This window comes from Salmo salar, chromosome ssa01 (genome assembly GCF_905237065.1).
Source record: "Salmo salar chromosome ssa01, Ssal_v3.1, whole genome shotgun sequence".
Taxonomy (NCBI): Eukaryota; Metazoa; Chordata; class Actinopteri; order Salmoniformes; family Salmonidae; genus Salmo; species Salmo salar.
In genome coordinates, this window is record NC_059442.1 from 42,275,595 (window position 1) to 42,303,263 (window position 27,669).

Below are 27,669 nucleotides of genomic sequence, written 5' to 3' on the forward strand. Positions count from 1 at the left end.
TCTCTTTGTCACTCTTAGTTCCTCAACAGTCTCATCTGGCTTTTTCTTATTTTCTCTGTAAGGAGTTTGGAAACTAAAACTATAATACAGCGTTACGTCTTGATTGGGTTTAGCACGAAGAAGAAGGCGTGTTTTAGCTTAAACAGATCCAGATGCCGACCCCTATAATCCCCCCTCAAACACTGCACAATGCCATTCCCCCTTCTCTATCTAGCCTGGAACCCAACTGAATTGTTCACTCTATTTACAACGTTTCACTATAATAAAACGAAGCAATTCAATGTACATCTTTTCTACTCCTCCTCTCAATCCTTACTTCTGACCAAACACGTGCAACATATTTCCGAGTTGTGTATGTCTATGAACTGTGTGTGCAACGCCAGGGTTGTGGGTTCGATTCCCACGGGGGAGCCAGTACAAAAAAAAATAAATGCATGAAATGAAATGTATGCATTCACTACTGTATGTCGCTCTGGATAAGAGCGTTTGCTAAATGACTAAAATGTAAAATGTAAACTGCATAGGGAAATCAATGACTAAACAGATCCCTGGCCATAGATGTCTTGTGTTTGTAATGTAGGCTGCAGTTCATTTAAATGATGGTGTAGAACTTTTTGGAGTTTCAGCCAGTGTGATTACTTTGATTGCTTTTGAATGAGCTGTCACTGAAAATCCTACTCTTCCTCTTTTTGTTTATGTAACGCAAGAGCGTAGCGGAGCAGATGCTTCCTGTTAGCAGAGTGTGTGACCTCTTCTGGACAGTGGGGAGAGAGAGAGACAGAGAGAGAGAGAGACTACACAAAGGTTAGAGACTACACAAAGGTTAGAGACTGAACCGCAGGGAGCTAGTGCACCATGTGTGATCATTACAGTATGCAAGTTCCCTCTGAAATACATCACTCTCAATTAAAGGGCAATTTTGGTATCACATACTGTATTGTTCTGGCAAATCTCACATAATAACGTAATTGGGAGAAAGGATGTTTAACATGCTTTTTACATTTGTATCACACCCATTTTTTGAAAATCATGACGAAAGTAGACATTTTAGGCTCTTTTTTGTTATAAAAATGCCACAAATGTAACATGCCTATTGGAGGGTCCATAGAGTGGACCATCATCAGGTGTCACGGATCACTCCGGAACTGTGTCATTACGCACACCTGGTCCCTATTCCCATTGATTTGTAATTGTATAAGTGTGATCTTAGTCCGTTAGTGGTGGGAGTACCTGTGCTGTGTGTTTTGGGCATTCGTGCCCTTGTGGATTCCGTGCGTTAATCACTGTGCGCGTGTGTTATTTATTCAAGGTACTCCTCGTTCTTTTGTTTTGGTTTCAACCCTGTGTTTTGTTATGTGTTTGTTTGGTCTTCGTCCCAGTGCCTTTACACGGCACTGTAATGTGGTCTGTGTGTAGCTTGTGTAGAGGAGTCAGGCGCAGGACAGCAGATATAAGAAAATAAACGTAATTTACTCAAAATAGGCAAATATAATACAATAAAGCGAGCCCACATAACGGACCGACTTACATACATACAAACAATTACACACAAACAAACATGGGGGAACAGAGGGTAAATAATGAACAAGTAATTGGGGGATTGAAACCAGGTGTGTAAGACAAAGACAAAACAAATGGAACATGAAAAGTGGATCGGCGATGGCGATGGCTAGAAAGCCGGTGATGTCGACCGCCGAACGCCGCCCGAACAAGGAGAGGGACCGACTTCGGAGGAAGTCGTGAGAGTACCCCCCCCTTGACGCGTGGCTCCAGCAGCGCACCGACACCGGGGACGACCCGGAGGACGAGGCGCAGGGCGATCCAGGTGGAGGGGCAGGGTTTGGGTCAAGAGCCAGACCCAGTCCCCCGGTGCGAACATCAGGGCCTCACTGCGATGGCAGTCGGCACTCGCCTTATGCCGCCTCACGGCCCGTTGCAGGTGCACATGGGCGGCATCCCAGGTCTCCTCCGAACGCTTAAACCATTCGTCCACCGCAGGAGCCTCTACCCGGCTCTGATGCCAAGGTGCCAGAACCGGCTGATACCCCAGTATGCACTGGAAGGTGGAAAGGTTAGTGGAGGAGTGGCGGAGTGAGTTTTGGGCCATGTCTGCCCAGGGGATGAATGCCGTCCACTCCCCCGGCAGGTCCTCGCAATATGACCGCAGAAACCTACCCACATCCTGGTTTACTCTCTCCACCTGCCCGTTACTCTCGGGGTGAAAACCTAAGATGAGGCTGACCGAGACCCCCAGACATTCCATGAACGCCCTCCAGACCCTGGACGTGAACTGGGGACCCCGATCAGAGACTATGTCCTCAGGCACCCCGTAGTGCCGGAAGACGTGAGTGAACAGGGCCTCCGCAGTCTGTAGGGCCATAGGGAGACCGGGCAAAGGGAGGAGACGACAGGACTTAGAAAACCGATCCACAACTACCAGGATCGTGGTGTTGACCTGTGAGGGAGGAAGATCCGTCAGGAAGTCCACCGACAGGTGCGACCACGGCCGTTGTGGAACAGGAAAGGGTTGTAACTTCCCTCTGGGCAGGTGCCTGGGTGCCTTGCACTGGGCGCACACCGAGCAGGAGGAAACATAAACCCTCACGCCCTTGGCCAAGGTGGACCACCAGTACTTCCCCCAAAGGCAACGCACCGTCCGACCAATGCCAGGATGACCAGAGGAGGGTGACGTGTGGGCCCAATAGATCAGACGGTCGCGGACAGCAGACGGAACGTACAGGCGCCCAACTGGACACTGAGGGGGGGTGGGCTCTGTGCGTAACGCCCACTCGATGTCCGCATCCAGCTCCCACACCACCGGTGCCACCAGGCAAGAGGCGTTCTGGGAACCTGGTCTGTAGGACAGAGTGAAAACAAAACGGGTAAAGAACATGGCCCACCTTGCCTGGCGAGGGTTCAGTCTCCTCGCCGCCCAGATGTACTCCAGATTGCGGTGGTCAGTCCAGATGAGGAAAGGGTGTTTAGTCCCCTCAAGCCAATGTCTCCACGCCTTCAGAGCCTTGACAACAGCCAACAGCTCCCGGTCCCCCACATCATAATTTCGCTCCGCAGGGCTGAGCTTCTTCGAAAAGAAAGCACTGGGGCGGAGCTTTGGTGGCGTGCCCGAGCGCTGAGAGAGCACGGCTCCTATCCCAGCCTCGGACGCATCCACCTCCACTATGAACGCCAAAGAGGGATCTGGATGAGCCAGCACGGGAGCCGAGGTAAACAGAGCCCTCAGGTGACCAAAAGCCCTGTCTGCCTCAGCCGACCACTGCAGTCGCACCGGTCCCCCCTTCAGCAGTGAGGTAATGGGAGCCGCTACCAGTCCAAAACCCCGGATAAACCTCCGGTAGTAGTTGGCAAACCCTAGAAACCGCTGCACTTCCTTTACCGTGGTGGGAGTCGGCCAATTACGCACGGCTGAAATGCGGTCACTCTCCATCTCCACCCCTGAAGTGGAAATGCGGTACCCTAAGAAGGAGACGGACTGTTGAAAGAATAGACATTTCTCAGCCTTGACGTACAGGTCATGCTCCAACAGTCGACCAAGCACCCTGCGCACCAGGGACACATGCTCAGCGCGTGTAGCGGAGTATATCAGAATGTTGTCGATATACACCACTACACCCTGCCCGTGCAGGTCCCGGAAAATCTCGTCAACAAAGGCCTGGAAGACTGATGGAGCATTCATCAACCCGTACGGCATGACGAGGTACTCATAGTGCCCTGAGGAGGTACTAAACGCCGTCTTCCACTCGTCCCCCTCCCGTATACGCACCAGGTTGTAAGCGCTCCTGAGATCCAATTTTGTGAAGAAGTGCGCCCTGTGCATTGACTCGATCGCACCGGCAATGAGAGGCAGCGGGTAGCTGTACCTCACTGTGATCTCATTGATACCCTGATAGTCAATGCACGGCCGCAGACCTCCATCCTTCTTCTTCACAAAAAAGAAACTCGAGGAGGCAGGTGAAGTGGAGGGCCGAATGTATCCCTGCCCCAGGGATTCGGAGACATATGTTTCCATAGCCGCCGTCTCCTCCTGTGACAGAGGATACACGTGACTCCTGGGAAGTGCTGCGTCTACCAGAAGATTTATTGCACAATCCCCCCGTCGATGGGGTGGTAATTGAGTCGCCTTCTTCTTACAGAAGGCGAGAGCCAAATCGGCATATTCTGAGAGGATGCGCACGGTGGAGACCTGGTCTGGACTTTCCACCGTAGTCGCACCGATGGAAACTCCCACACACCTCCCTGAGCACTCTCGTGACCACCCCTTGAGAGCCCTCTGTTGCCACGAAATAGTGGGGTCATGACAGGCCAACCAGGGTAGGCCCAGCACCACAGGAAATGCAGGAAAATCAATAAGGAAGAGACTGATTCTCTCCTTGTGACCCTCCTGCGTAACCATGCTTAGTGGAGCGGTGGCCTCCTTAATCAGCCCTGACCGTAATGGTCGACTATCTAGGGCGTGCACAGGGAAGGGCATATCTACAGGAACAAGGGGGATCCCTAAACTATGAGCAAATGAACGGTCAATAAAATTCCCAGCTGTGCCTGAATCTACTAGCGCCTTATGCTGGGAATGCGGGGAAAACTCAGGAAATGTAATTAACACATACATGTGAGCAACAGGGGGATCTGGGTGAGCCTGCTGCCAACTCACCTGGGGTGACACGATAGTGCCCTGCCTGCTGCCTCGACTCCCTGAGGAACCCCCCCAGCACCGACCAGCAGTGTGCCCTCTGTGGCCACAGATGGTGCAGGGAATGGCCCCTCCTCCGGTCGCCCTCCCAGCTCCATGGGTGTTGGAGCGGAGGTGCTGGGGAATGGAACTGACAGGCCCCGATCCGGACGTCAGTGGGTAGCTAGCAGGTTGTCCAGCCGGATGGACAGGTCCACCAGCTGGTCCAACGTGAGGGTTGTGTCTCGGCAGGCCAACTCCCGACGGACGTCCTCGACTGCACCGGTAGGGATCGATCAGGGCCCTGTTGTTCCATGCCGCGCTTGCGGCCAGGGTCCAGAAGTCCAGAGTGAAATCCTGTGTGCTCCTCGTCCCCTGCCTCAGGTGGAACAGACATTCATCTGTGCGTAATGGTCCAACGCCGCGTCTCCTTCACTCCATACGGCGTTGGCCCACTCCAGGGCTTTGCCTGAGAGGCAGGAGACGAGGGCGGACACGCTCTCATGTCCCGAAGGAGCCAGGTGGACAGTCGCCAGGTAGAGCTCAAGCTGGAGGAGGAACCCCTGGCATCCGCCAGCCGTCCCATCATACTCCCTCAGGAGCGCGAGCCGAATTCCGCTGGGACCTGGTGAAGGAGGGGTGGACAGTGGGGCCTGCTGTAGTGGGGCTGGTGGAGGCGCTGGACGACCTCCTCCTCTCTCCCAACGATCCATCGTCTGCAGCACGCGATCCATGGCAGTGCCCAGATGTTGCAATATGGTCGCGTGCTACTGGACGTGCTCCTCTATCGCCACAGGGAGGGCGTCTGCTCCTGCTGACTCCATTCTAGGTGAGTAATTCTGTAATGTGGTCTTTGTGTAGAGGATTCAGGCGCAGGACAGCAGATATGAGTAAATAAACGTAATTTACTCAAAATAGACAAATATAATACAATAAAGCGAGCCCACATAACGGACCGTCTTACATACAAACAATTACTCACAAACAAACATGGGGGAACAGAGGGTAAATAATGAACAAGTAATTGGGGGATTGAAACCAGGTGTGTAAGACAAAACAAATGGAACATGAAAGGTGGATCGATGATGGCTAGAAGGCCGGTGACGTCGACCGCCGAACACAGCCCGAACAAGGAGAGGGACCGACTTCGGCGGAAGTCGTGACAGGGACGCCGTAATTTGGGCTGAATAAAAAAAACTATTACGTATTCCTGTGCCTGTCTACCGAATCTCTTTATACCAGCGTGACAATAGGAAAGATAAAACTTGGACACGAGACAGGATATGGAACTACAACAGGACGTGACTTTATTCCAGGACATGCTACCACCATCTCAATTAGTTCATGTGACACAGATGAATTTATAGACACAGGTCTGGAATTAGTAATCAATGATGAACATCCAAATATCCTCCTTACTCATGCCTCCTGTTAGACTATGATCCATGAACCGTACATGAAACAGACAACATCTTGGTGTCATTATAGTCCTTATAGTGTGCTCTAAAATAGACAGTATGTCTATATTCTGGAGAAAAAGATGATAATTTAAATTTATTCAACATGAAAAATATTATCATTAATATCTCAAAAGTAGCCTTATTTATTTAGCTTATTTTTTTTAACAATATACTCTTCAAACACATCATATTTACAGAGAGGGCTCTCTGTTACTTTAAATAAATTATCAATTTTATACATACAGTTGAAGTCGGAAGTTTACATACACCTTAGCCAAATACATTTAAACTCAGTTTCACAATTCCTGACATTTAATCAGAGTAAAAATTCCATGTCTTAGGTCAGTTAGGATCACCACTTTATTTTAAGAATGTGAAATGGCAGATTAATAGCACAGATAATTATTTATTTCAGCTTTTATTTCATTCATCACATTCTCAGTGGGTCAGAAGTTTGCATACACTCAATTAGTATTTGGTAGCATTGCCTTTAAATTGTTTAACTTGGTTCAAACGTTTCGGGTAGCCTTCCACAATCTTCCCACAATAAGTTGGGTGAATTTTGGCCCATTCCTCCTGACAGAGCTGGTGTAACTGAGTCAGGTTTGTAAGCCTCCTTGCTCACACACACTTTTTCAGTTCTGTCCACACATTTTCTATAGGATTGAGGTCAGGGCTTTGTGATGGCCACTCCAATACCTTGACTTTGTTGTCCTTAAAGCCATTTTGCCACAGCTTTGGAAGTATGCTTGGGGTCATTGTCCATTTGGAAGACCCATTTGCGACCAAGCTTTAACTTCCTGAATGATGTCTTGAGATGTTGCTTCAATATATCCACATCTTTTTTCTTCCTCATGAAGCCATCTATTTTGTGACGTGCACCAGTCCCTCCTGCAGCAAAGCACCCCCACAACAACATGATGCTGCCACCCCCGTGCTTCATGGTTGGGATGGTGTTGTTTGGCTTGCAAACATAACGATGGTCATTATGGTCAAACAGTTCTATTTTTGTTTCATCAGACCAGAGGACATTTCTCCAAAAAGTACGATCTTTGTCCCCATGTGTAGTTGCAAACCGTAGTCTGTCTTTTTTATGGTGGTTTTGGAGCAGTGGCTTCTTCCTTGCTTAATCCCATGAGCTCTGACCAGTATATGCTAATCATTTCATAGATAAACTCAGAGTACAGTGGTATAACACATGTGCCCCATCCCCATTTACTTTTTTCCTACCACAAACTTGTTGCCAGAAATTATTTGAATGGGCAATAAACGTCAATCTGGACTCATTACCTGTATGAACATTGTGTATCCCTACACCCCATTACTCATATAAAGCTGATAAATCCATGGGCATACTCATATAAACTAGATCTACACCTGCATATATCAGCACAAATAACGATACAAACCAGGTTTACACCTGTGGTTATGTCTCAATACTCTGATTCTGATAAACTAGGTCTACCCTTGTGACTATACAGAACAACTCACATAAACCAGGTCTATGATTGTGCAAGAGAGACTAAATAAACCTATTGAAATTAAATAGTTGTTAAGTTATTACATTAATTCAATATACAGTCGTGGCCAAAAGTTTTGAGAATGACACAAATATTAATTTCCACAAAGTTTGCTGCTTCAGTGTCTTTAGATATATTTGTCAGACGTTACTATGGAATACTGAAGTATAATTACAAGCATTTCATAAGTGTCAAGGGCTTTTATTGACAATTACATGAAGTTGATGCAAAGAGTCAATATTTGCAATGTTGACCCTTCTGCAATCCGCCCTGGCATGCTGTCAATTAACTTCTGGGCCACATCCTGACTGATGGCAGCCCATTCTTGCATAATCAATGCTTGGAGTTTGTCAGAATTTGTGGGGTTTTGTTTGTCCACCCGCCTCTTGAGGATTGACCACAAGTTCTCAATGGGATTAAGGTCTGTGGAGTTTCCTGGCCATGGACCCAAAATAGGATGTTTTGTTCCCCGAGCCACTTAGTTATCACTTTTGCCTTATGGCAAGGTGCTCCATCATGCTGGAAAAGGCATTGTTCGTCACCAAACTGTTCCTGGATGGTTGGGAGAAGTTGCTCTCGGAGGATGTGTTGATACCATTCTTTATTCATGGCTGTGTTCTTAGGCAAAATTGTGAGTGAGCCCACTCCCTTGGCATGAATGGTCTCAGGATGCTTTACTGTTGGCATGACACAGGATTGATGGTAGCTCTCACCTTGTCTTCTCCGGACAAGCTTTTTTCCGGATGCCCCAAGCAATCGGAAAGGGGATTCATCAGAGAAAATGACTTTACCCCAGTCCTCAGCAGTCCAATCCCTGTACCTTTTGCAGAATATCAGTCTGTCCATGATGTTTTTCCTGGAGAGAAGTGGCTTCTTTGCTGTCCTTCTTGACACCAGGCCATCCTCCAAAAGTCTTCGCCTCATTGTGCGTGCAGATGCACTCATACCTGCCTGCTGCCATTCCTGAGCAAGCTCTGTACTGGTGGTGCCCCGATCCCGCAGCTGAATCAACTTTAGGAGATGGTCCTGGCGCTTGCTGGACTTTCTTGGGCGCCCTGAAGCCTTCTTCACAACACTTGAACCGCTCTCCTTGAAGTTCTTGATGATCCGATAATTGGTTGATTTAGGTGCAATCTTACTGCCAGCAATATCCTTGCCTGTGAAGCCCTTTTTGTGCAAAGCAGGTAACCATGGTTGACAGAGGAAGAACAATGATTCCAAGCACCACCCTCCTTTTGAAGCTTCCAGTCTGTTATTCGAACTCAATCAGCATGACAGAGTGATCTCCAGCCTTGTCCTCGTCAACACTCACACCTGTGTTAACGAGAGAATCACTGACATGATGTCAGCTGGTCCTTTTGTGGCAGGGCTGAAATGCAGTGGAAATGTTTTTGGGGAATTCAGTTCATTTGCATGGCAAAGAGGGACTTTGCAATTAATTGCAATTCATCTGATCACTCTTCATAACATTCTGGAATATATGCAAATTGCCATCATACAAACTGAGGCAGCAGACTTTGTGAAAATGTATATTTGTGTCATTCTCAAAACTTTTGGCCACGACTGTACTGTATTGGTCTATACATGGCCAATTCGCCCTAAAATATTTCTTTTTAAAGTCAAAACCATTGATTTAAACATATGTAAAGGTTAAGGGATGGATTGAAATTTACATGATGGGTACCTGGAGGAAAATGTTAAGTATTTTTTTAATCTAGTCGAGGGGAGGGTCATGTATTTTGTAATGGATGAAATGTAAATATTTATCAGTGTTTTAGAATTTGTTGCTTATTAGGCTATATAACTGTTAAGTTCAAATCAAGATTCGAATTGAGGGGGTATGAGAGGGTAAGCCATAGGCCTACTTTATATTCAAGAAAATGGCAAAAAGCACAGGCCTTGTTAGTTTAACATTTTGAAGAAAATGAAACAGATCAGATGATATGAAGTGATCTATAACAACGCTTTGGTCCGCGATGATTTATGCTAGAAACAAAAGACTCCGGAAAGACTCCTGTCACGCCCTGACCTTAAATCCTTTTATGTCTCTATTTTGGTTGGTCAGGGCGTGAGTTGGGGTGGGCATTCTATGTCCTTTTTTCTATGTTTGGTATTTCTTTGTTTCGGCCGGGTATGGCTCTCAATCAGGGACAGCTGTATATCGTTGTTGCTGATTGGGAGCCATACTTAGGCAGCCTGTTTTCCTTTGGGTTTTGTGGGTGGTTAATTTCTGTTTAGTGTGTTAGGATACCTGACAGGACTGTTTGGCTGTCATTTGTTTTTTCTTTGTGAAGTGCTTTTTTTCATCCAAAATAAAAGATGAACAAATTCCACGCTGTACCTTGGTCCTCTTCTTCCAAAGACAGCCGTTACAACTCCAAAGTATATGGGGATATCATTGTTTTGTTTCTTTGACATTCAGCGGCTGAGCTACAACCTTCTCTAGCCGAGGAGACTGGAAAAATGTACTTTGCTTGGGAACTAATCAGATTCTGTCACTATCAATTGATTAAGCCTTTCACTTTCTGTACAACAGAAGATGTTTAAACCCAAACAGCTTTTAGGGTGACCTTCTCTCATTGGGTTAAGCCACGGAAGAATAGTAGCCAGCAGCTAAAGTTTATATTTTTCTGCGTCAGTAGGCCTACTCTGTCTGTGGTGGAAAGATAGGCCTAACTTTTGTTTGAAAGTACCATGCTCAGATTCCTAATGAAGTCTCAGGTTTAATTATTTGCAAACAAGACACACTGATTTGTCAGTGAATAAATATGATAAGATGAACACCTAGGCCTATCTCTCTGTCCATTCTTATCCTGTAATTTCGGTAATATGTGTGGTATTAAAAAAAAGATTCTGCTAATATGTAGAATTATGTAGAGTTGCATGAAATGTTAAAAAGGCTATTTTTTTTCTCTGACCTACAAATACGATGATAGATTCATGCAATGCTTTTACTATATAGAGCTTTCCACCCCTACTCTTGTCCAAGGTGGTCTGTAAACCCACAACCTTCTGGCTTGCAGCCCTACGCATTATCAAAATTCCTGCGTTGCCATGTGATGTTTTTCAAGACGAAGAAGAGATTATGAAACTGTACTATTAAGGCTCTGGTCTTTCCAATAAGTGAGGGTAAACGGTAGACATGTTCTCTGCTATCCACTTTGTTTAAATTATTATTGCGGGTATAGGGGAGGGTCACTTGTTTTTTCAAGCCTTCAGGGAGGGTTTAGGTCAAATATATGGGAGGGCCAACCATTTTTATTTCAGAGGTCCAATTTTCTCAGTGTAATCCTTATTATAAATAACGTTCACTCCCTATTGGATAAGGGCAAAATCATCTGTAAGATCATCTTGATCAAGTATATTCATAACCAAACTCAACTTCAATCTAATGAAAAAATTATGAATCTCCTATGATTAAATATACACGAGTGTACAAAACATTAGGAACACCTACACTTTCCATGACAGACTAACCAGGTGAATCCAGGTGAAAGCTACAGTATGATCCCTTATTGATGTCACCTATTAAATTAACTTCAATCAGTGTAGATAAAGGGGGAAGAGACAGGTTAAACAAGGATGTTTAAACCTTAAGACAATTGAGACATGAATTGTGTATGTGTGCCATTCAGAGGGAGAATAGGCAAGACAAAAGATTGTGCCTTTGAACAGGGTATGGTAGAACGTGCCAGGCGCACCGGTTTAAGTGTGTCAGGAACTGCAACACTGCTGGGTTTTTTCCTGTGTGTATCAAGAATGGTCTGCCACCCAAAAGACATCCAGCCAACTTGACACAGTCGTGGGAAGCATTGGAGTCAACATGGGCCAGCATCCCTGTGGAATGCTTTCGACAAGAAGTCCATGCCCTGACGAATTGAGGCCGTCCTGGGGGCAAAAGGGGGGGTTGCAACTCAATATTAGGAAGGTGTTCCTAATGTTTTGTACACTCACTGAATTTAGTAAATTGGAGCCACTGTATTTTCCCATGGGTCACAAATGTGACTGTCACGGGTGTCGTAGGGATTGGACCAAAATGCAGCGGGAACGTGTAAACTCATCTTCTTATTTTATTAAAGAAGGAAAACAAAAGAAACACGTATAGAAAAACAACAAAACGACACTAAACAGTCCGGTCAGGTGCACAAACACAAAACAGGAAACAACTACCCACAAATCCCATAGAAAAACACCCTACTAAATAGGACCTTCAATTAGAGGCAACGAGGAACAGCTGCCTCCAATTGAAGATCAACGCAATAAACTAAACATAGACAAACTAGAAAATAGAACATAGAAATACAAAACATAGAACACAACCCAAAAACCCCGACAACACAAAACAAACACACCCCTGCCACGTCCTGACCAAACTACAATAACAAATAACCCCCCCCCCCAAAGGTGCAGACCCCGGAAGCACCTCACACAAAAATAAACACAATAAAAATAAACCCCAAAACAAAAAATAAACCTAACTAAAGGGAGGGAAGGGAGGGTGGCCACAGTCACCGACGGTTCTTGTGCTACAAGCCCCCCCCCCCAACCGCCTAGGGACATGCACCACAGGGCTAGTGCGAGGAGCAGGAGCAGGACGAGCTAGACTGGGCTGACACACTGGAGGCCTGGTGCGTGGGGCTGGTACTGGAGGTACCAGACTGGAGACACGCACCCCAAGGCTAGTGCGAGGAGCGGGAACAGGACGTACTAGACTGGGCTGACGCACTGGAGGCCTGGTGCGTGGTTCTGGCTTTGGAGGCGCCAGACTAGAGACACGCACCTCAGGGCTAGTGCAAGGAGCAGGAACTGGATACACCGGGCCATGAGTAGGCACTGGAGGTCTGGAGCGCACCGCTTGCACAACCCGTCCTGGCTGGATGGTAATAGTAGCCCTGCACGAGCGGAGTGCTGGCACAGGGCGAACTGGGCTGTGCAGAGGCCTGATGGCTGCTGTGCGTAGAGCAGGCGTAGGGTAGCCTGGGCCTAGGAGGCGCACTGGTGGTCAGATGTGCTGCGCAGGCATCCTCCTTCCAGGCTGGATGCCCACTCTAGCACGGCACTTGCGAGGGGCTGGGATCGCTCGCACCGGACTGTGCGTGCGCATGGGCGAGATCGTGTGCACTTCCGCATACACCGGTGCTCTCCTCTCCACACGCTCCCCAATATAAGCACGGGGAGTTGGCTTAGGGCTCACCCTTGGCCCAGCCAAACTACCCGTGTGCCCCCCAAAAATGTTTTATTGGGGGTGCCTCTCAGGCTTCCTTGCCAGCCGTGTTCCCACATAGCGTCCCCGGTCCTCTTCAGCCTTCCTCCATGGTGACTCACCCGCCAGTATCTCCTCTCTCCTGGCTGCCTCCACCTGTTCCGATGGGAGGCGATCCCTTCCGGCCAAGATCTCTTCCCACGTGTAGGATCCCTTGCCATCCAGGATGTCCTCCCATGTCCAGTCTTCTTTACAGCTCTGCTGCCGCTCCTTCCTCCGCTGCTTCCCCTGCCTGCTATTCAGTGGAGAGGGTGTGTGGTCCAAGTCTGGGTTTAAGGATTTAAAACATCTGTCTGAAATGGCATTTTTTCCAAGTTTAAAGGGATTAACATTCACAACACCATGGACCAGAAAAGGTTGATCAATCCAGCATGATTTCTGCCGCATTCAAACTGGGAAATCTCAGACTTCAGTGAGCTCAAGACAACTAGGAACTCAGAAAAAAACTAGCTCAGACTGGGAAAATACGTTTAAAATGGTCATCCAACTCGGAATTCCAAGCCGGCAACTCAAGTCTCTTTCTAGAGCTCTGACCTGAAGATTACTGACGACATGATTCCAACCTTGTTTTTTTTCAGAGTTCTCAGCTGTCTTGAATGCCCCTTTGATGACAAAATCTTCCCACAAAAAGAACCTCCTCACCACCTTTCTGTTCAAGTGAGACAAGCACAACAACGGTGAGTCCAAAAATGTCTTGTACGCTGCTGCATAAACTAACTCATGTGCTTTTCTTCACGAGGAGGGGATACTATATAATGTTGTTGTGTCTGTAACCATGTTTGACAGTCTCTTCTTGTTCAAATATTTGTTTTCAACAAAAAGTTCAGTAATAGACCCATGTAATTCCAGTTGATATTGCAAGGGTTGTTGTCTGTGAGTTGGTATGTTGTGTACATAAAAGTGTATCCTCGTGATTGTATTTTCCTTCCTTTTTAGACCACATAGGCCAAATAAAATACTTAATAGGCTAACCGCATCTCTCTCTCTCTCTCTCTCTCTCTCTCTCTCTCTCGTGTGTGTGGGGGGTGACCTAAAGAAGAGTAAAGTTAAGGCCTCAACATCTTGCTGAATTTCTCTAAACTAACATCTTTCTGAATTTCTTTTGGTGTCCATTTTGAAAGTGCTGAATGAATAGGCCTACCTCGTCGCAGCTCGTTTGGTTGCACTTGCTTATACTTAGAACTAAGTGTTAATGATATAAGAACAAACATTATGAATATACTGAACATGAATGTAATAATGTTTGTGTATGGTTCAGAAGTCAAAACTCATGTTGGCGTTGGTTATTACTGAAGGACAGTGTGATTGTTATCGACATACACAAATCCACAAGGAGTCAGTAGAAACCCCATTTGTTTAAGCAAGTCAGCCATATCAGCTATGGTTTAAAAAAAGTCAATAAATTAGGTTGAATGAGCTGTCTCGCTGCTAGACGAGGCTCGCTGATAGCCAGGTGTAGCGGTGGTAAGGATTCACTCCATGGTGCTGAAAGGAAAGCTCCACTGTTGGGACAGCTTTATGGAGGCCCTAACAGTTTCTGGGCACCGCTTGTTGCTGTTATAGTGCAATTCATGTATTGTTTAGTGTTGTGTTGTGTCTTCGAGTTTGCACCACCAAGATTTACATGCTAAAGTCGCCACTGGTAACAGTTGATAACATATATATTTTCAAACTATTCTTAAGAAAAATATAAATCCAACATGCAACAATTTCAAAGATTTTACTGAGTTACAGTTCATATAAGGAAATCAGTCAACTGAAATAAATCAATTAGGCCCTAATCTATGGATTTCACATTTATTAAATGTTTTATTCAACCTTTATTTAACTCGGCAAGTCAGTTAAAGAACAAATTCTTATTTACAATGACGGCCTACCAAAAGGCCTCCTACGGGGATGTGGGATTAAAAAGTAATAAAATACAAATATAGGACAAAACACACATCACGACAATGGAGACAACGCAACACTACATAAAGAGAGACCTAAGACAACAACGTCGCATGGCAGCAACACATGAAAACACAGCATGGTAGCAACACAACATGACAACAACATGGTAGCAACGCAACATGGCAGCAGCACAAAACATGGTACAAATATTATTGGGCACAGACAACAGCACAAAGGCCAAGAAGGTAGAGACAACAACACATCACGCAAAGCAGCCACAACTTTCAGTAAGAGTGTCCATGATTGAGTCTTTGAATGAAGAGATTGAGATAAAACTGTCCAGTTTGAGTGTTTGTTGCAGCTCTTTCCAGTCGCTAGCTGCAGCGGACTGAAAAGAGGAGCGACCCAGGGATGTGTGTGCTTTGGGGACCTTTAACAGAAAGTGACTGGCAGAATGGGTGTTGTTTGTGGAGGATGAGGGCTGCAGTAAATATCTCAGATAGAGGGGAGTGAGGCCTAAGAGGGTTTTATAAATAAGCATCAACCAGTGGGTCTTGCGGCAGGTATACAGAGATGACCAGTTTACAGAGGAGTATAGAGTGCAGTAATGTGTCCTATAAGGCGCATTGGTGGCAAATCTGATGGCCGAATGGTAAAGAACATCTAGCCACTCGAGAGCACCCTTACCTGCCAATCTATAAACTATGTCTCCGTAGTCTAGCATGGGTAGGATGGTCATCTCAATCAGGGTTAGTTTGGCAGCTGGGGTGAAAGAGGAGCGATTATGATAGAGGAAACCAAGTCTAGATTTAACTTTAGCCTGCAGCTTTGATATGTGCTGGGAGAAGGACAGTGCACCATCTAGCCATAGTCACCTCATACAAGTACTTGGGAGTATCTCAAGCTCTAAACCCTCAGAGGTAGTAATCACACCAAGGTTAATGGCAGAGAAAGCTTGTTGGACACTAAGAAAGATTTGTTGTAGAGCGTTTAACACAAAATCCGGGGAGGGGCCAGCTGAGTAAAAGCCTGTATTATCTGCATATACATGGATGAGAGAGTTTATAACTGCCTGAGCTATGTTGTTGATATAAATTGAGAAGAGCGTGAGGCCTAGGATCGAGCCTTGGGGTACTCCCTTGGTGACAGGCAGTGGCTGAGACAGCAGATGTTCTGACTTTATACACTGCACTCTTTGAGAGAGGTAGTTAGCAAACCAAGCCAAAGACCCCTCAGAGACACCAATACTCCTTAGCTGACACTCAAGAATGGAATGGTCTACCGTATCATAAGATTTGGCCATGTCAATAAAAATAACAGCGCATGACTGGACAGGGGTGTAGCCATGGATGGGCCTTGGAGGGCATAAGCTCACCACTTGGCAGCCAGGCCCAGCCAACCAGAATCAGTTTTTCTCAACAAAATTGCTTTATTACAGACAGAAATACCCCCCCCCCCACCCCCCACCCCCCACCCTACCCCCCACACACATACACAGTTTAAGAAGCGTGAGAGTGACCTTTTATTGTCGCCAGCACAAGGTGCACCTGTGTAATCATCATGCTGTTTGATCAGCTTTTTGATTTGTCATACCTGTCAGGTGGATGGATTATCTTGGCAAAAGGGAAATGCTCACTACCAGGGAGGTAAACAAATTTGTGCACAAAATTTGAGAGAAATTTCAAGGATGTTTTATTTCAACTCATGAAACATGGGACCAACTCTTCACATATTGCAATTATATTTTTGTTCATTGTAGATATATTTTTCTATGGAAGGATTTTCATATGGCTGAATTTCTGTGTAAACTAAATCAGAGAACAAAAAAATAAACTGGGGGACGTCATTGGCTGCTATTATAGCCAGTTAGCTAGCCAACTTGCCAGTAGCTACAAGTCAAATAGACTGTAACATAGCTGTAAAGATGGTGCACCACAACTCAATATGACAATCATAGCTAGCTACAGTGCATGCGGCAAGTATTCAGACCCATTGACTTTTTCCACATTTTGTTACGTTACAGCCTTATTCTAAAATTGATTCAATTGTATTCTTTCCTCATCAACTACACACAATACCCCATAATGACAAATAAAATAAAAAAACAGGTTCAGACATTTTTACAAATGTATTAAAGATAAAAAAACTGAAATATCCCATTTACATACGTAAGTATTCAGACCCTTTACTCAGTACTTTGTTGAACCACATTTGGCAGCGATTACTTCTTGGGTATGACGCTACAAGCTTAGCACAACTGTATTTGGGGAGTTTCTCCCATTCTTATCTGCAGATCCTCTCAAGCTCTGTCAGGTTGGATGGGGAGCGTTGCTGCACAGCTACTATCAGGTCTCTCCAGAGATGTTCGATTGGGTTCAAGTCCAGGCTCTGTCTGGGCCACTAAAGGACATTCAGAGACTTGTCCTGAAGATGGGTGTACTTCTGGAGGGTTCTCCCATCTCCACAGAGGAACTCTAGAGCTCTATCAGAGTGACCATCAGGTTCTTGGTCACCTCCCTGACCAAGGCCCTTCTCCCCCGATTGCTCAGTTTGGCCGGGTGGCCAGCTCCAGGAAGAGTCGTGGTGGTTCCAAACATCTTCCATTTAAGAATGATGGAGGCCACTGTGTTCTTGGGGACCTTCAGTGCTGCAGAAATGTTTTAGTACCCTTTCCCAGATCTGTGCCTCGACACAATCCTGTCTTGGAGCTCCACTGACAATTCCTCCGACCTCATGGCTTGGTTTTTGGTCTGACGTGCACTGTCAACTGTGGGACCTTAGACAGGTGTGCCTTCCCAAATCATGTCCAATCAATTGAATTTACCACAGGTGGACTCCAATCAAGTTGGAGAAACATCTCAAGGATGATCAATGGAAACAGGATGCACCTTAGCTCAATTTTCATGTCCCATAGCAAAGGGTCTGAATACTAAGTTATTTGTTTTTTTATTTTAATAAATTTGCTAAAATTCTAAATTCATGTAATCACTTTGTCATTATGGGGTATTGTGTGTAGATTGACGAGAATATATTTTTTAAACCAATTTAGAAGAAGGCTGTAACAAAATGTGGAAAAAGTCAAGGAGTCTGAACGAATCCTTTCCGAATGCACTGTATATACAAAAGTATGTGGACACCCCTTCAAATTAGTGGATTTGGCTATTTCAGCCACACACATTGCTGACAGGTGCATAAAACCAAGCACACAGCCATGCAATCTCCATACACAAACATTGGCAGTTGAATGGCCCATACTGAAGAGCTCAGTGACTTTCAACGTGGCATCGTCATAGGATGCCACCTTTCCAACAAGTAATTTCGGCAAATTTCTATCCTGCTAGAGCTGCCCCGGACAACTGTAAGTGCTGATATTGTGAAGTGGAAACTTCTAGGAGCAACAACAGCTCAGCCGGGAAGTGGTAGGCCACACAAGCTCACAGAACGGGACCGCTGAGTGCTAAAGCATGTAACGCGTAAAAATCGTCTGTCCTCAGTTGCAACACACACTACCGAGTTCCAAACTGCCTCGGGAAGCAATGGCAGCACAAAAACTGTTCGTCTGGAGCTTCATGAAATGGGTTTCCATGGCTGAGCAGCCGCACACAAGCCTAAGATCACCATGCACAATGCCAAGCGTCAGCTGGAGTGATGTAAAGCTCGCCGCCATTGGACTCTGGAGCAGTGGAAATGCGTTCACTGGAGTGATGAATCCCGCTTCACCATCTGGCAGCCCGACTGATGAATCTGGGTTGGGAGGATGCCAGGAGAATGCTACCTGACCCAATGCATAGTGCCAACTGTAAAGTTTGGTGGAGGAGGAATAATGGTCTGGGGCTGTTTTTCATGGTTCGGGCTAGGCCCCTTAGTTCCAGTGAAGGGAAGTAAGCTACAACGACTCCATCAAAACTGCACGTTTTGCAGAAATGAATGGTCAAATACCAATCAGAATAATGTAACTGTTTATTTCAAGGTCTGTCGTTATTTTTTCTGAACTGCCTGATCCAGGATTCATCCGATAACATTGAGTTTACCGCAACAGTCGCGGGCTTCATCAATAAATGCATAAGAAGGTATCCCAACCAAAAACCATGGATTACAGGCCAAATCTGCGTTGGGGACTTTTTCCATATTTTGTTACGTTAGTCTTATTCTAAAATGTATGAAATAGTTTTTTCCCCTCATTAATCTACACACAATACCCCATAATGACAATGAAAAAAATGTTTTTTATACATTTTCGCAAATTTATTCAAAATTAAAAACAGAAATATTACATTTACATAAGTATTCAGACCCTTTACTTAGTACTTTGTTGAAGCACTTTTGGCAGCGATTACAGCATTTATTTTTCTTGGGTATGACAGTACAAGCTTGGCACACCTGTATTTGGGGAGTTTCTCTCATTCTTCTCTGCAGATCCTCTCAAGCTCTTGTCAGTTGGATGGGGAGTGTTGCTGCACAGCTACTTTCAGGTCTCTCCAGAGATGTTCGATCGGGTTCAAGTCCAGGCTCTGGCTGGGCCACTCAAGGACATTCAGAGACTTGTTCCCAAGCCACTCCTGCGTTGTCTTGGCTGTGTGCTGAGGGTCGTTGTCCCGTTGGAAGGTGAACCGTCGTCTCAGTCTGAGGTTCGGAGCACTCTGGAATCTCGTTTCTCATGGTCTGAGAGTTCTTTAGGTGCCTTTTGGCAAACTCCAAGCGGTCTGTTATGTGCCTTTTACCATCTGGCCACTCTACTATAAAGGCCTGATTGGTGGAGTGCTGCGGAGATGGGTGTCCTTCCTCCACAGAGGGACTCTAGAGCTCTGTTAGAGTGACGATCAGGTTCTTGGTCACCTCCCTGACCAAGGCCCTTCTCCCCCGATTTCTCAGTTTGGCCTTTCCAAATCATGTCCAATCAATTGAATTTACCACAGTTTGACTCCAATGAAGTTGTAGAAACATCTCAAGGATGATCAATGGAAACAGGATGCACCTCAGCTCACTTTCGGGTCTAATAGCAAAGGGTCTAAATACTTATGTAAATAAGTTATTTCTGTTTTTTATTTTTCTAAGTTTGCAAAACATTCTAAAAACCTGTTTTAGAATAAGGCTGTAACGTAACAACATGTGGAAAAAGGATAAGGGGTCTGAATACTTTCCAAATGCACTGTACAATCACAAAGCCACCGGGATTATGCATTACCAGGACGTGACTCAGAGCATGGGCTGACCAGCTGGCAAGTGTCTTCATTGACATTTTCAACCTCTCCTTGACCCAGTCTGTAATCCCTACATATTTCAAGCAGACCACCATAGTCCCTGTGCCCAAAAATGCCAAGGTAACCTGCCTAAAGGACTACCGCCCCATAGCACTCACATCTATAGCCATGAAATGCTTTGAAAGGCTGGTCATTACTCACGTCAACAACATCATCCCATAAACCCTGGATCCACTCGAATTCACATACCGCCCCAACAGATCCATGGGCAACACAATCTCTATTGCACTCCACACTGCCCTTTCCCACCTTGACAAAAGTAACACCTACGTGAGCATGCTGTTCATTGACTACAGCTCAGCGTCCAACACCATAGTTCCCTCCAAGCTCATCACTAAGCTAAGAACCCTGGGACTGAACACCTACCTCTGCAACTGGATCCTGGACTTCCTGACGGGTCGCCCCCAGGTAGTGAGGGTAGGCAACAACACATCGGCCACACTAACCCTCTACACGTGGGCCCCTCAAGGATGCGTTCTTAGTCCCTTCCTCCACTCCCTGTTCACCCACGACTGCGTGGCCATGCACGACTACAACACCATCATTGTTTGCCGATGACATGATGGTGGTAGGCCATGAGAAAGACAAAGGAGCTAATTGTAGACTACAGGAAGAGGGCAGAGCAAACCTCATTCACATCGACTGGACTTTGGTGGAGAATGTCAAGAGCTTTAAGTTCCTTGGTGTCCACATCACTAGGAACTCTCTTTGTCCAAACAAACCAACACAGTGTTGAGGAGGGCATGACAATGCCTATTCCCCCTCAGGAGGCTGAAAATATTTGGCATGGGTCCTCAGATCCTCAAAAAGGCCTACAGCTGCAACATCAAGAGCATCCTGACTGGTTGCATCACCACTTGGTATGGCAACTGCTTGGCATCCGACCGCAAGGCGCTACAGAGGGAAGTGCGTACGGCCCAGTACATCACTGGAGCTGAGTTCCCTGCCATCCCGGACCTCTATACCAGTCGGTGTGAAAGGAAGGCCCTAAAAATGGTGAGACTCCAGCCACCCAAGTCATAGACTAAGTCTGGGACTAAAAGGCTCCTTAACAGCTTCTACCCCCAAGCCATAAGACTGTTGAACAGTAAATCAAATGGCTACCCAGACTATTTGCATTGAGACCCTTTTTTTATTCTTGTATATTGCACAGGTGTGATGTACTCACTGGACTCTAACCCCACACATACTACACTGACACTCCAACACACGCACTGATACACACACACATTCCTTCACACTCTTCACATATGCTGCTGCTCACACTCTTCACACAATGGCTCGTAAGTAAGCATTTCACAGTAAGATCTACACCTGTTGTATTCGGCACATGTGGCAAATAAAATTTGATGTGATTACATTTTTTATTGAGAGAGCGCTGCAGGCAGAGCAGGCATCTGAGTGAGTGATAGGAGAGAAGCACCAGCACACGTGCACTTCATGACATGCTGTGTGAATTTTTTTTGGCTAGTTTTCAGTGTTCGTGCTACCCGGGATCCTTGGGACGTCCACCCCAAAAAAATATATGTTTTACTGTCACATACTCCAGATAGTACAGTTTTACGAAGCATGTGACAAATACAATTTGACTTGATGAGCTTGGCACCTTAAACACTGTAATGGGTGCTGGACAAAAGCGCTCATGGGATTAATGACACATCCTAACTTGACGTTGGTGGGTAAAGACTCTGCACCAAGACAGTGGGTGTTTCTCAATATGAATAATACCGTGCTCCACACTCTAATTCTCCAAGTACGTTCTCTTGAGTACGTTCAATGAGGACGAGAGTGTGGAGAACCCATACAACATTACATTTGAGATTACATCACTCTCCCCAGCTACTGTATTACCTCACGCTGCACCTACCCATTCACTGAACCGTCTTCCAGCCAGGACAATGGCAACAAAAGTGACTAAAAAATATATACACAAAGCAAACATTTTACTTCATAATTATCAGCTAGCTATATGTGAATTGAAATAATCTAGCTAGAAAGCTAGTTAAACAGGCAAAAATGACCTAAAACTAGTGTTATGCAAGGTAGATTCTTCGTGGGTAGCTAGCTACCAATTCTTTGTGGCTATCTAGCTACTTAACAGCAGTAGCTAGCCAGTTCACCTTATTGAATTACTATTGGCTTGCGATCTACGCACACTACAGCAGGTTTTGTAGGCAGGTTAACATGCCAAAATGAACACAGTATGTATTTATTAACATATCAAGATAAAATATTGTAATCAGGCTACATATGAGATGTGAAGGGGCAACATTTCATTCCGAAGTGAGAGTTTATTTTCTCACCATTGATTTCAATAAATTTTGCTTGTTTTTTACATGGTTGCAACATAGTTTTGTGCATACTTTCTGTTGAAGCATGCATACTTTTATTTCCCTTTTGACCTACATTTTTTTATTACATGATAGACAATCTGGGGAAATCAAGTGTCAAACAAACATGACGATGGCTCGCTAGAGGCAATCAAGATGGCGTGTCCTCGACAAGGGAGGGGGGGACGTTACTGCAGCAACCAGGGGGGAGTCACACTAGGCAATCACACTATTATTGGAGACAAACACCAACCCCTCCCTGCTTGGTAGGCCTTCATCAACCAAAAATGATACTGTTTTTAGCCGGGGGGAGACTGAAATATAAAAATACTAAATATAAAATATGTTTGGTATATAATCCACTTGTCATTGTAATCAAATATCAGAACAATAGCTACAGATACCACTGTAAACGGTAGGCTACACAAATGTTTCTGTTAAGGTGTGATCCAACGCATGCGCAAATCGCCTTCCTCCACTTGTGAAATCATATGACAGGACATGCGCACCACCGACAGACACTCAGTCCATATCAATGAATTTCAGAAATTGCAAAGATCACATACGGAAAACCTGAAGGAGTTTTTTTCTACTTGGGAAGCTTAGCAGTAAGTAGCTGTCATTCAGAAGACAACCCTTTCTCATTATGTGTTCATCCATCAAATGATCCTCAATCGGGCAGTTTTATGCGACTTGTCTGTGAGGAACTAGCAAGCCTAGCTGGCTTCCACTGCTAGCGGATTACTAGTAGTATGCTGTGTTGGGCTAGCACAAAATACTTCATTACAGGAAGACGTTAACTATTCAGGTTAGACAGAAACTAGTAAAGTTAATTAGTAATGATTTTAGTGTGTCGGGACGAAGTTTAGAGTATTAAAAGTTACTTGAAAAACTGTCACCAACTTTATTTTGGTAACTTCGCTGGGTGGGTATGATTTGTGGAACGTTCCAACAGGAATCTGTTCCAAAAAACGTAAAGTAAAAGGTTGCCAACCAACAACGCATACAAACCTAGTTAACTAGTTGCCGAATAGGCATCAACTCACCACGTAACTTATTCTTAATGTTTGGCCATAGGTAACCAGAGTGAGTACAGACATTTTTCGGAATAAACATGATGAGTGAAAAACGCAATGACATAGACCACTCCCTACCCGGTATCTTATTCTGCCGCTGTACAACTTTGTATGCGTTGTTTTTTGGCAACCTTGTTATTTACGACGTTTTTGGAATAGATTCCTGTTGGAACGTTCCACAAATGATACCCATCCAACTTCGCTAGCTAGCTCACTTTTGCTAGACTACCTAACAACTCTTTTGGTGGTTGGGTGTCTGTTTGCGATCACCCTGTTACAGTATAGCTGGCCTAACTGTACTTGTAAACCTTGTCAGCTGATGACCAAGCATGTCCAGCTAGTTACACTGTAACTGTAGCTAACCCCAATGAACTGATACATGAATATCAGCACAGACACAGCAGTGGAATCACCCACATTGCTCCAAGTTTGCAGATAAATGATTAACAGGTGTCATGATCATGAGGTAATGTGTTTGAAATAGAGGTCGACTGGTTATGGTTTTTCAACGCCAATACTGATTATTGGAGGACCAAAAAAAGCCGATGCCGATTTTAAAATATATATATTTGTAATGACAATTACAACAATACTGAACACTTATTTTAACTTAATATAATAAATGAAATCAATTTAGTCTCAAATAAATAAACGTGTTTAAATAATGAAACTACAGTGTTGGAGAAGAAAGTAAAAGTGCAACTAAAGTTTAAGTTCCTTGCTCAGAACATGAGAACATATGAAAGCTGGTGGTTCCTTTTAAAATGAGTCTTCAATATTCCCAGGTAATACGTTTTAGGTTGTAGTTATTATAGGACTATTTGTCTTTCTACCATTGGTATTTCATATACCTTTGACTATTGGATGTTCTTATAGGCACTTTAGTATTGCCAGCCTAATCTCGGGAGTTGATAGGCTTGAAGTCATAAACAGCACTGTGCTTCAAGCATTAAGAAGAGCTGCTGGCAAACCCAGGAAAGTGCTGTTTGAATGAATGCTTACGAGCCTGCTGCTGTCTACCACCGCTCAGTCAGAATGCTCTATCAAATCATAGACTTAATTATAATATACACACAGAAATACGAGCCTTTGGTCATTAATATGGTCAAATCCGGAAACTATCATTTCGAAAAAAACAAAAAGTTTTATTCTTTCAGTGAAAATATGGAACCGTTCCGTATTTTATCTAACAGGTGGCATCCATAAGTCTAAATATTGCTGTTACATTGCACAACCTTCAATGTTACGTCATAATTATGTAACATTCTGGCAAATGAATTACTCTTTGTTAGGAAGAAATGGTCTTCACACAGCTCGCAACGAGCCAGGCGGCCCAAACTGCTGCATATACCCTGCGCAACTGCGCTTTTGTTTAATCATCACCCGTTTGGCGAAGTAGGCTGTGATTCGATGATAAATTACGGGCACCGCATTGATTATATGCAACACAGGACAAGCTAGTTAAACTAGTAATAGCGTCAACCATGTGTAGTTCGTTTTTTTTATAAGTTTAATGCTAGCTAGCAACTTACCTTAGCTCCTTGCTGCACTCGCGTAACAGGTGATCAGCCTGCCACGCAGTCTCCTCATGGATTGCAATGTAATCGACCATAATCGGTCAATTTAAAAAAAAAAATAATTATGCCCTAATCTATGGATTTCACATGACTGGGCAGGGGTGCAGCCGTGGGTGGGCCTTGGAGGGCATAGGTCCACCCACTGGGGAGCCAGGCCCAGCCAATCAGAATTTGTTTTTCCCCACAAAATGGCTTTATTACAGTGGTGGAAAAAGTACCCAATTATCATACTTAAGTAAAGATTCCTTAAAACAAATTGAGTCACCCAGTAAAATACTACTAGAGTAAAAGTCTAAAAGTATTTGTTTTTAAATATGCTTAAGTATGAAAAGTAAAAGTGTCAATCATTTTCAAATTCCTTATTAAGCAACCCAGACGGCACGATTTTCTCATTTTTTTATTTTTATTTTTTCCATTTACAGATTGCCCGGGGAACAATTCAACAGTCAGACATAATTTACAAACAGCATTTTTGTTTAGTGAGTCTGCCAGATCAGAGGCAGTAAGGATGACCAGGGATGTTCTCTTTATAAGTGTGTGAATTTGACAATTTTCCTGTCCTGTTAAGCATTCAAAATGTAACAAGTACTTTTGGGTGTCAGGGAAAATGTAAGGAGTAAAAAGTACATTATATTCTTTAGGAATGTAGTGGTGTAAATGTTGTCAAAAATATAAATGGTAAAGTACAGATACCCCAAAAAACTACTTAAGTTTTACTTAAGTACTTTACACCACTGCTTTATTACAGACACAAGTACTCCTCAGCACCTCTAGATAATCTCGCAGGTGATGAAGCTGGAGGTCCTGGGCTGGCGTGTTTACACGTGGTCTGCGGTTGTGAGGCCGGTTGGACGTACTGCCAAATTATCTAAATTGACGTTGGAGGCGGCTTATGGTAGAGTGGTCTTTTATTGTCCCCAGCACAGTGCACCTGTTTAATGATCATGCTGTTTAATCAGCTTCTTGATATGCCACACCTGTCTGGTTAATGGATTATCTTGGCAAAGGGGAAATAATTACTAACAGATGTAAACAAATGTGTGCACAACATTTTAGAGAAATAAGCTTTTTGTGCATAAGGAACTTTTCTGGGATTTTTTTTAATTTCAGCTCATGAAACATAGGACTAACACTTTATATGTTGCATTTTTATATTTTTGTTCAGTGTATTAGGCATTATAAGAAGGTGGTGAGAAATTGATCAACTTTTCTGTTCTGGTCATTTTTACCTATCTTGTACTAGACATCTCAATTCACTTGGCAGACAAATACATGGACAGGTAGTGCCATAGGCTACCTCTGTGTGTAGCCATTGTCATACTGTCTATTGTCATAAGACATTGTCAGTATGAAAGAATGGAACGGAGGGAGGAGGGATGTCATGTTGTTGGAACCTAACCTGGAGGAACTGGTTTGAGTAGAAGAGCAGGAAATGTGTGTCCATGTTATGTTGTGGAGGCATGTATGGATCAGTAGGCTAGGTAAAACACTACAGTAGTTGGGCTGTATGGAGTGGAACAGTGGAAAGATGAATAGGTATGTACAGTAGGTTATTTAATTGCTGTTAATCCTCATTTGTTGTCATAATCATAAATGTGTGTGTGTATTGCTGCTGGGTGTAGTGTGACAAAGTATTTTTATGGTGTGAGATTGAGGGCCATTGGTGGATCATAGGGTGATGTAGCAATAGCCTATGTGTTAGGCTTACCATAAAAATCAGCAGCAGGGTCGTTCCATATCATTTCAGCAAGCCTTGACACCCACCATCCCGAAGCATTATTTTGTTGAAAAAGAATTTGAGCTCTGAGAAATTAAGCGAATTGATTGCACCCAAATTGGCCATTTTTAATTTATAGGATTCATATAAGATTAAATAATTTTAGTGTCTAACATCCTATTTGGACCAAACTTTTTTTCTAACAATGGGTAAGACATGACGAATCAAAAAAGGTCAAACGTCATTCCACACTTCATATCCAAATAATCTATAAGTAACATTGTTGAGTTGCACAATACATTTTTAGATCCTTTAGGATGATTTGGACATGAATCGTGACGATGCTAATATAGGTACCATTGACACAAATGCTGAAAAGTTACCATTTGAAACAGTGGCCAGGTATACAACCAACGCATGGGTTGCTGTCATACCAGAAGGTTATCCTACGGGTATCCTACTCAGGGTTTTCTAAAGCTAACCAGCTTCAGTTAGCTTTACATTCCAGCTCACGCTTCATCCGCACTACGATGGTGGATATTGATCGTCCGCCTGCCTCTAAATCTAGCAGGCTAGAGAGGGGGGAAAATACGATAGGATTGACCTAAACATACAGTGGGGTCTAAAATTGACACCCTTGATAAAGATCAAAAAGTGACTAAGATACTGAGATGTATTGTTTGCTCAGAAAAATGGGGAGATTATATTAATGTGTGCTAATGGAATTGCTCAAAGAAAGATTTTGTTTCAGAAGAAAAGTGTACTTACTATGCCTGTGATATGTGGTTGTCCCACCTAGCTATCTTTAGATGAATGCACTAAGTAACTGTAAGTCGATCTGGATAAGAGTGTCTGCTAAATGGCTAAGATGTAACTGCGCGTGCATGT

The 27,669-nt window shown here is 44.4% G+C and overlaps 1 protein-coding gene across 3 annotated transcripts in view; it reads left to right on the forward strand.

Annotated features, from left to right (window-relative positions):
- LOC106602600 (synaptosomal-associated protein 23) overlaps window positions 1–27,669 on the forward strand; it is a 42,371-nt gene that overhangs the window by 142 nt on the left and 14,560 nt on the right. The window contains exon 2 of one of the 3 annotated variants that reach the window (XM_045717916.1): window positions 13,506–13,604. Coding sequence is in view for 1 of the 3 variants with exons in the window: in XM_014195338.2 (XP_014050813.1) it covers window positions 26,572–26,600 (29 nt within the window). In the remaining 2 variants the exon portion in view is untranslated. Of the gene's footprint in view, window positions 1–13,505; window positions 13,605–22,875; window positions 23,020–26,416; window positions 26,601–27,669 lie in introns of those variants that run through there. The other 2 variants (XM_014195346.2, XM_014195338.2) reach the window with 2 other exon arrangements.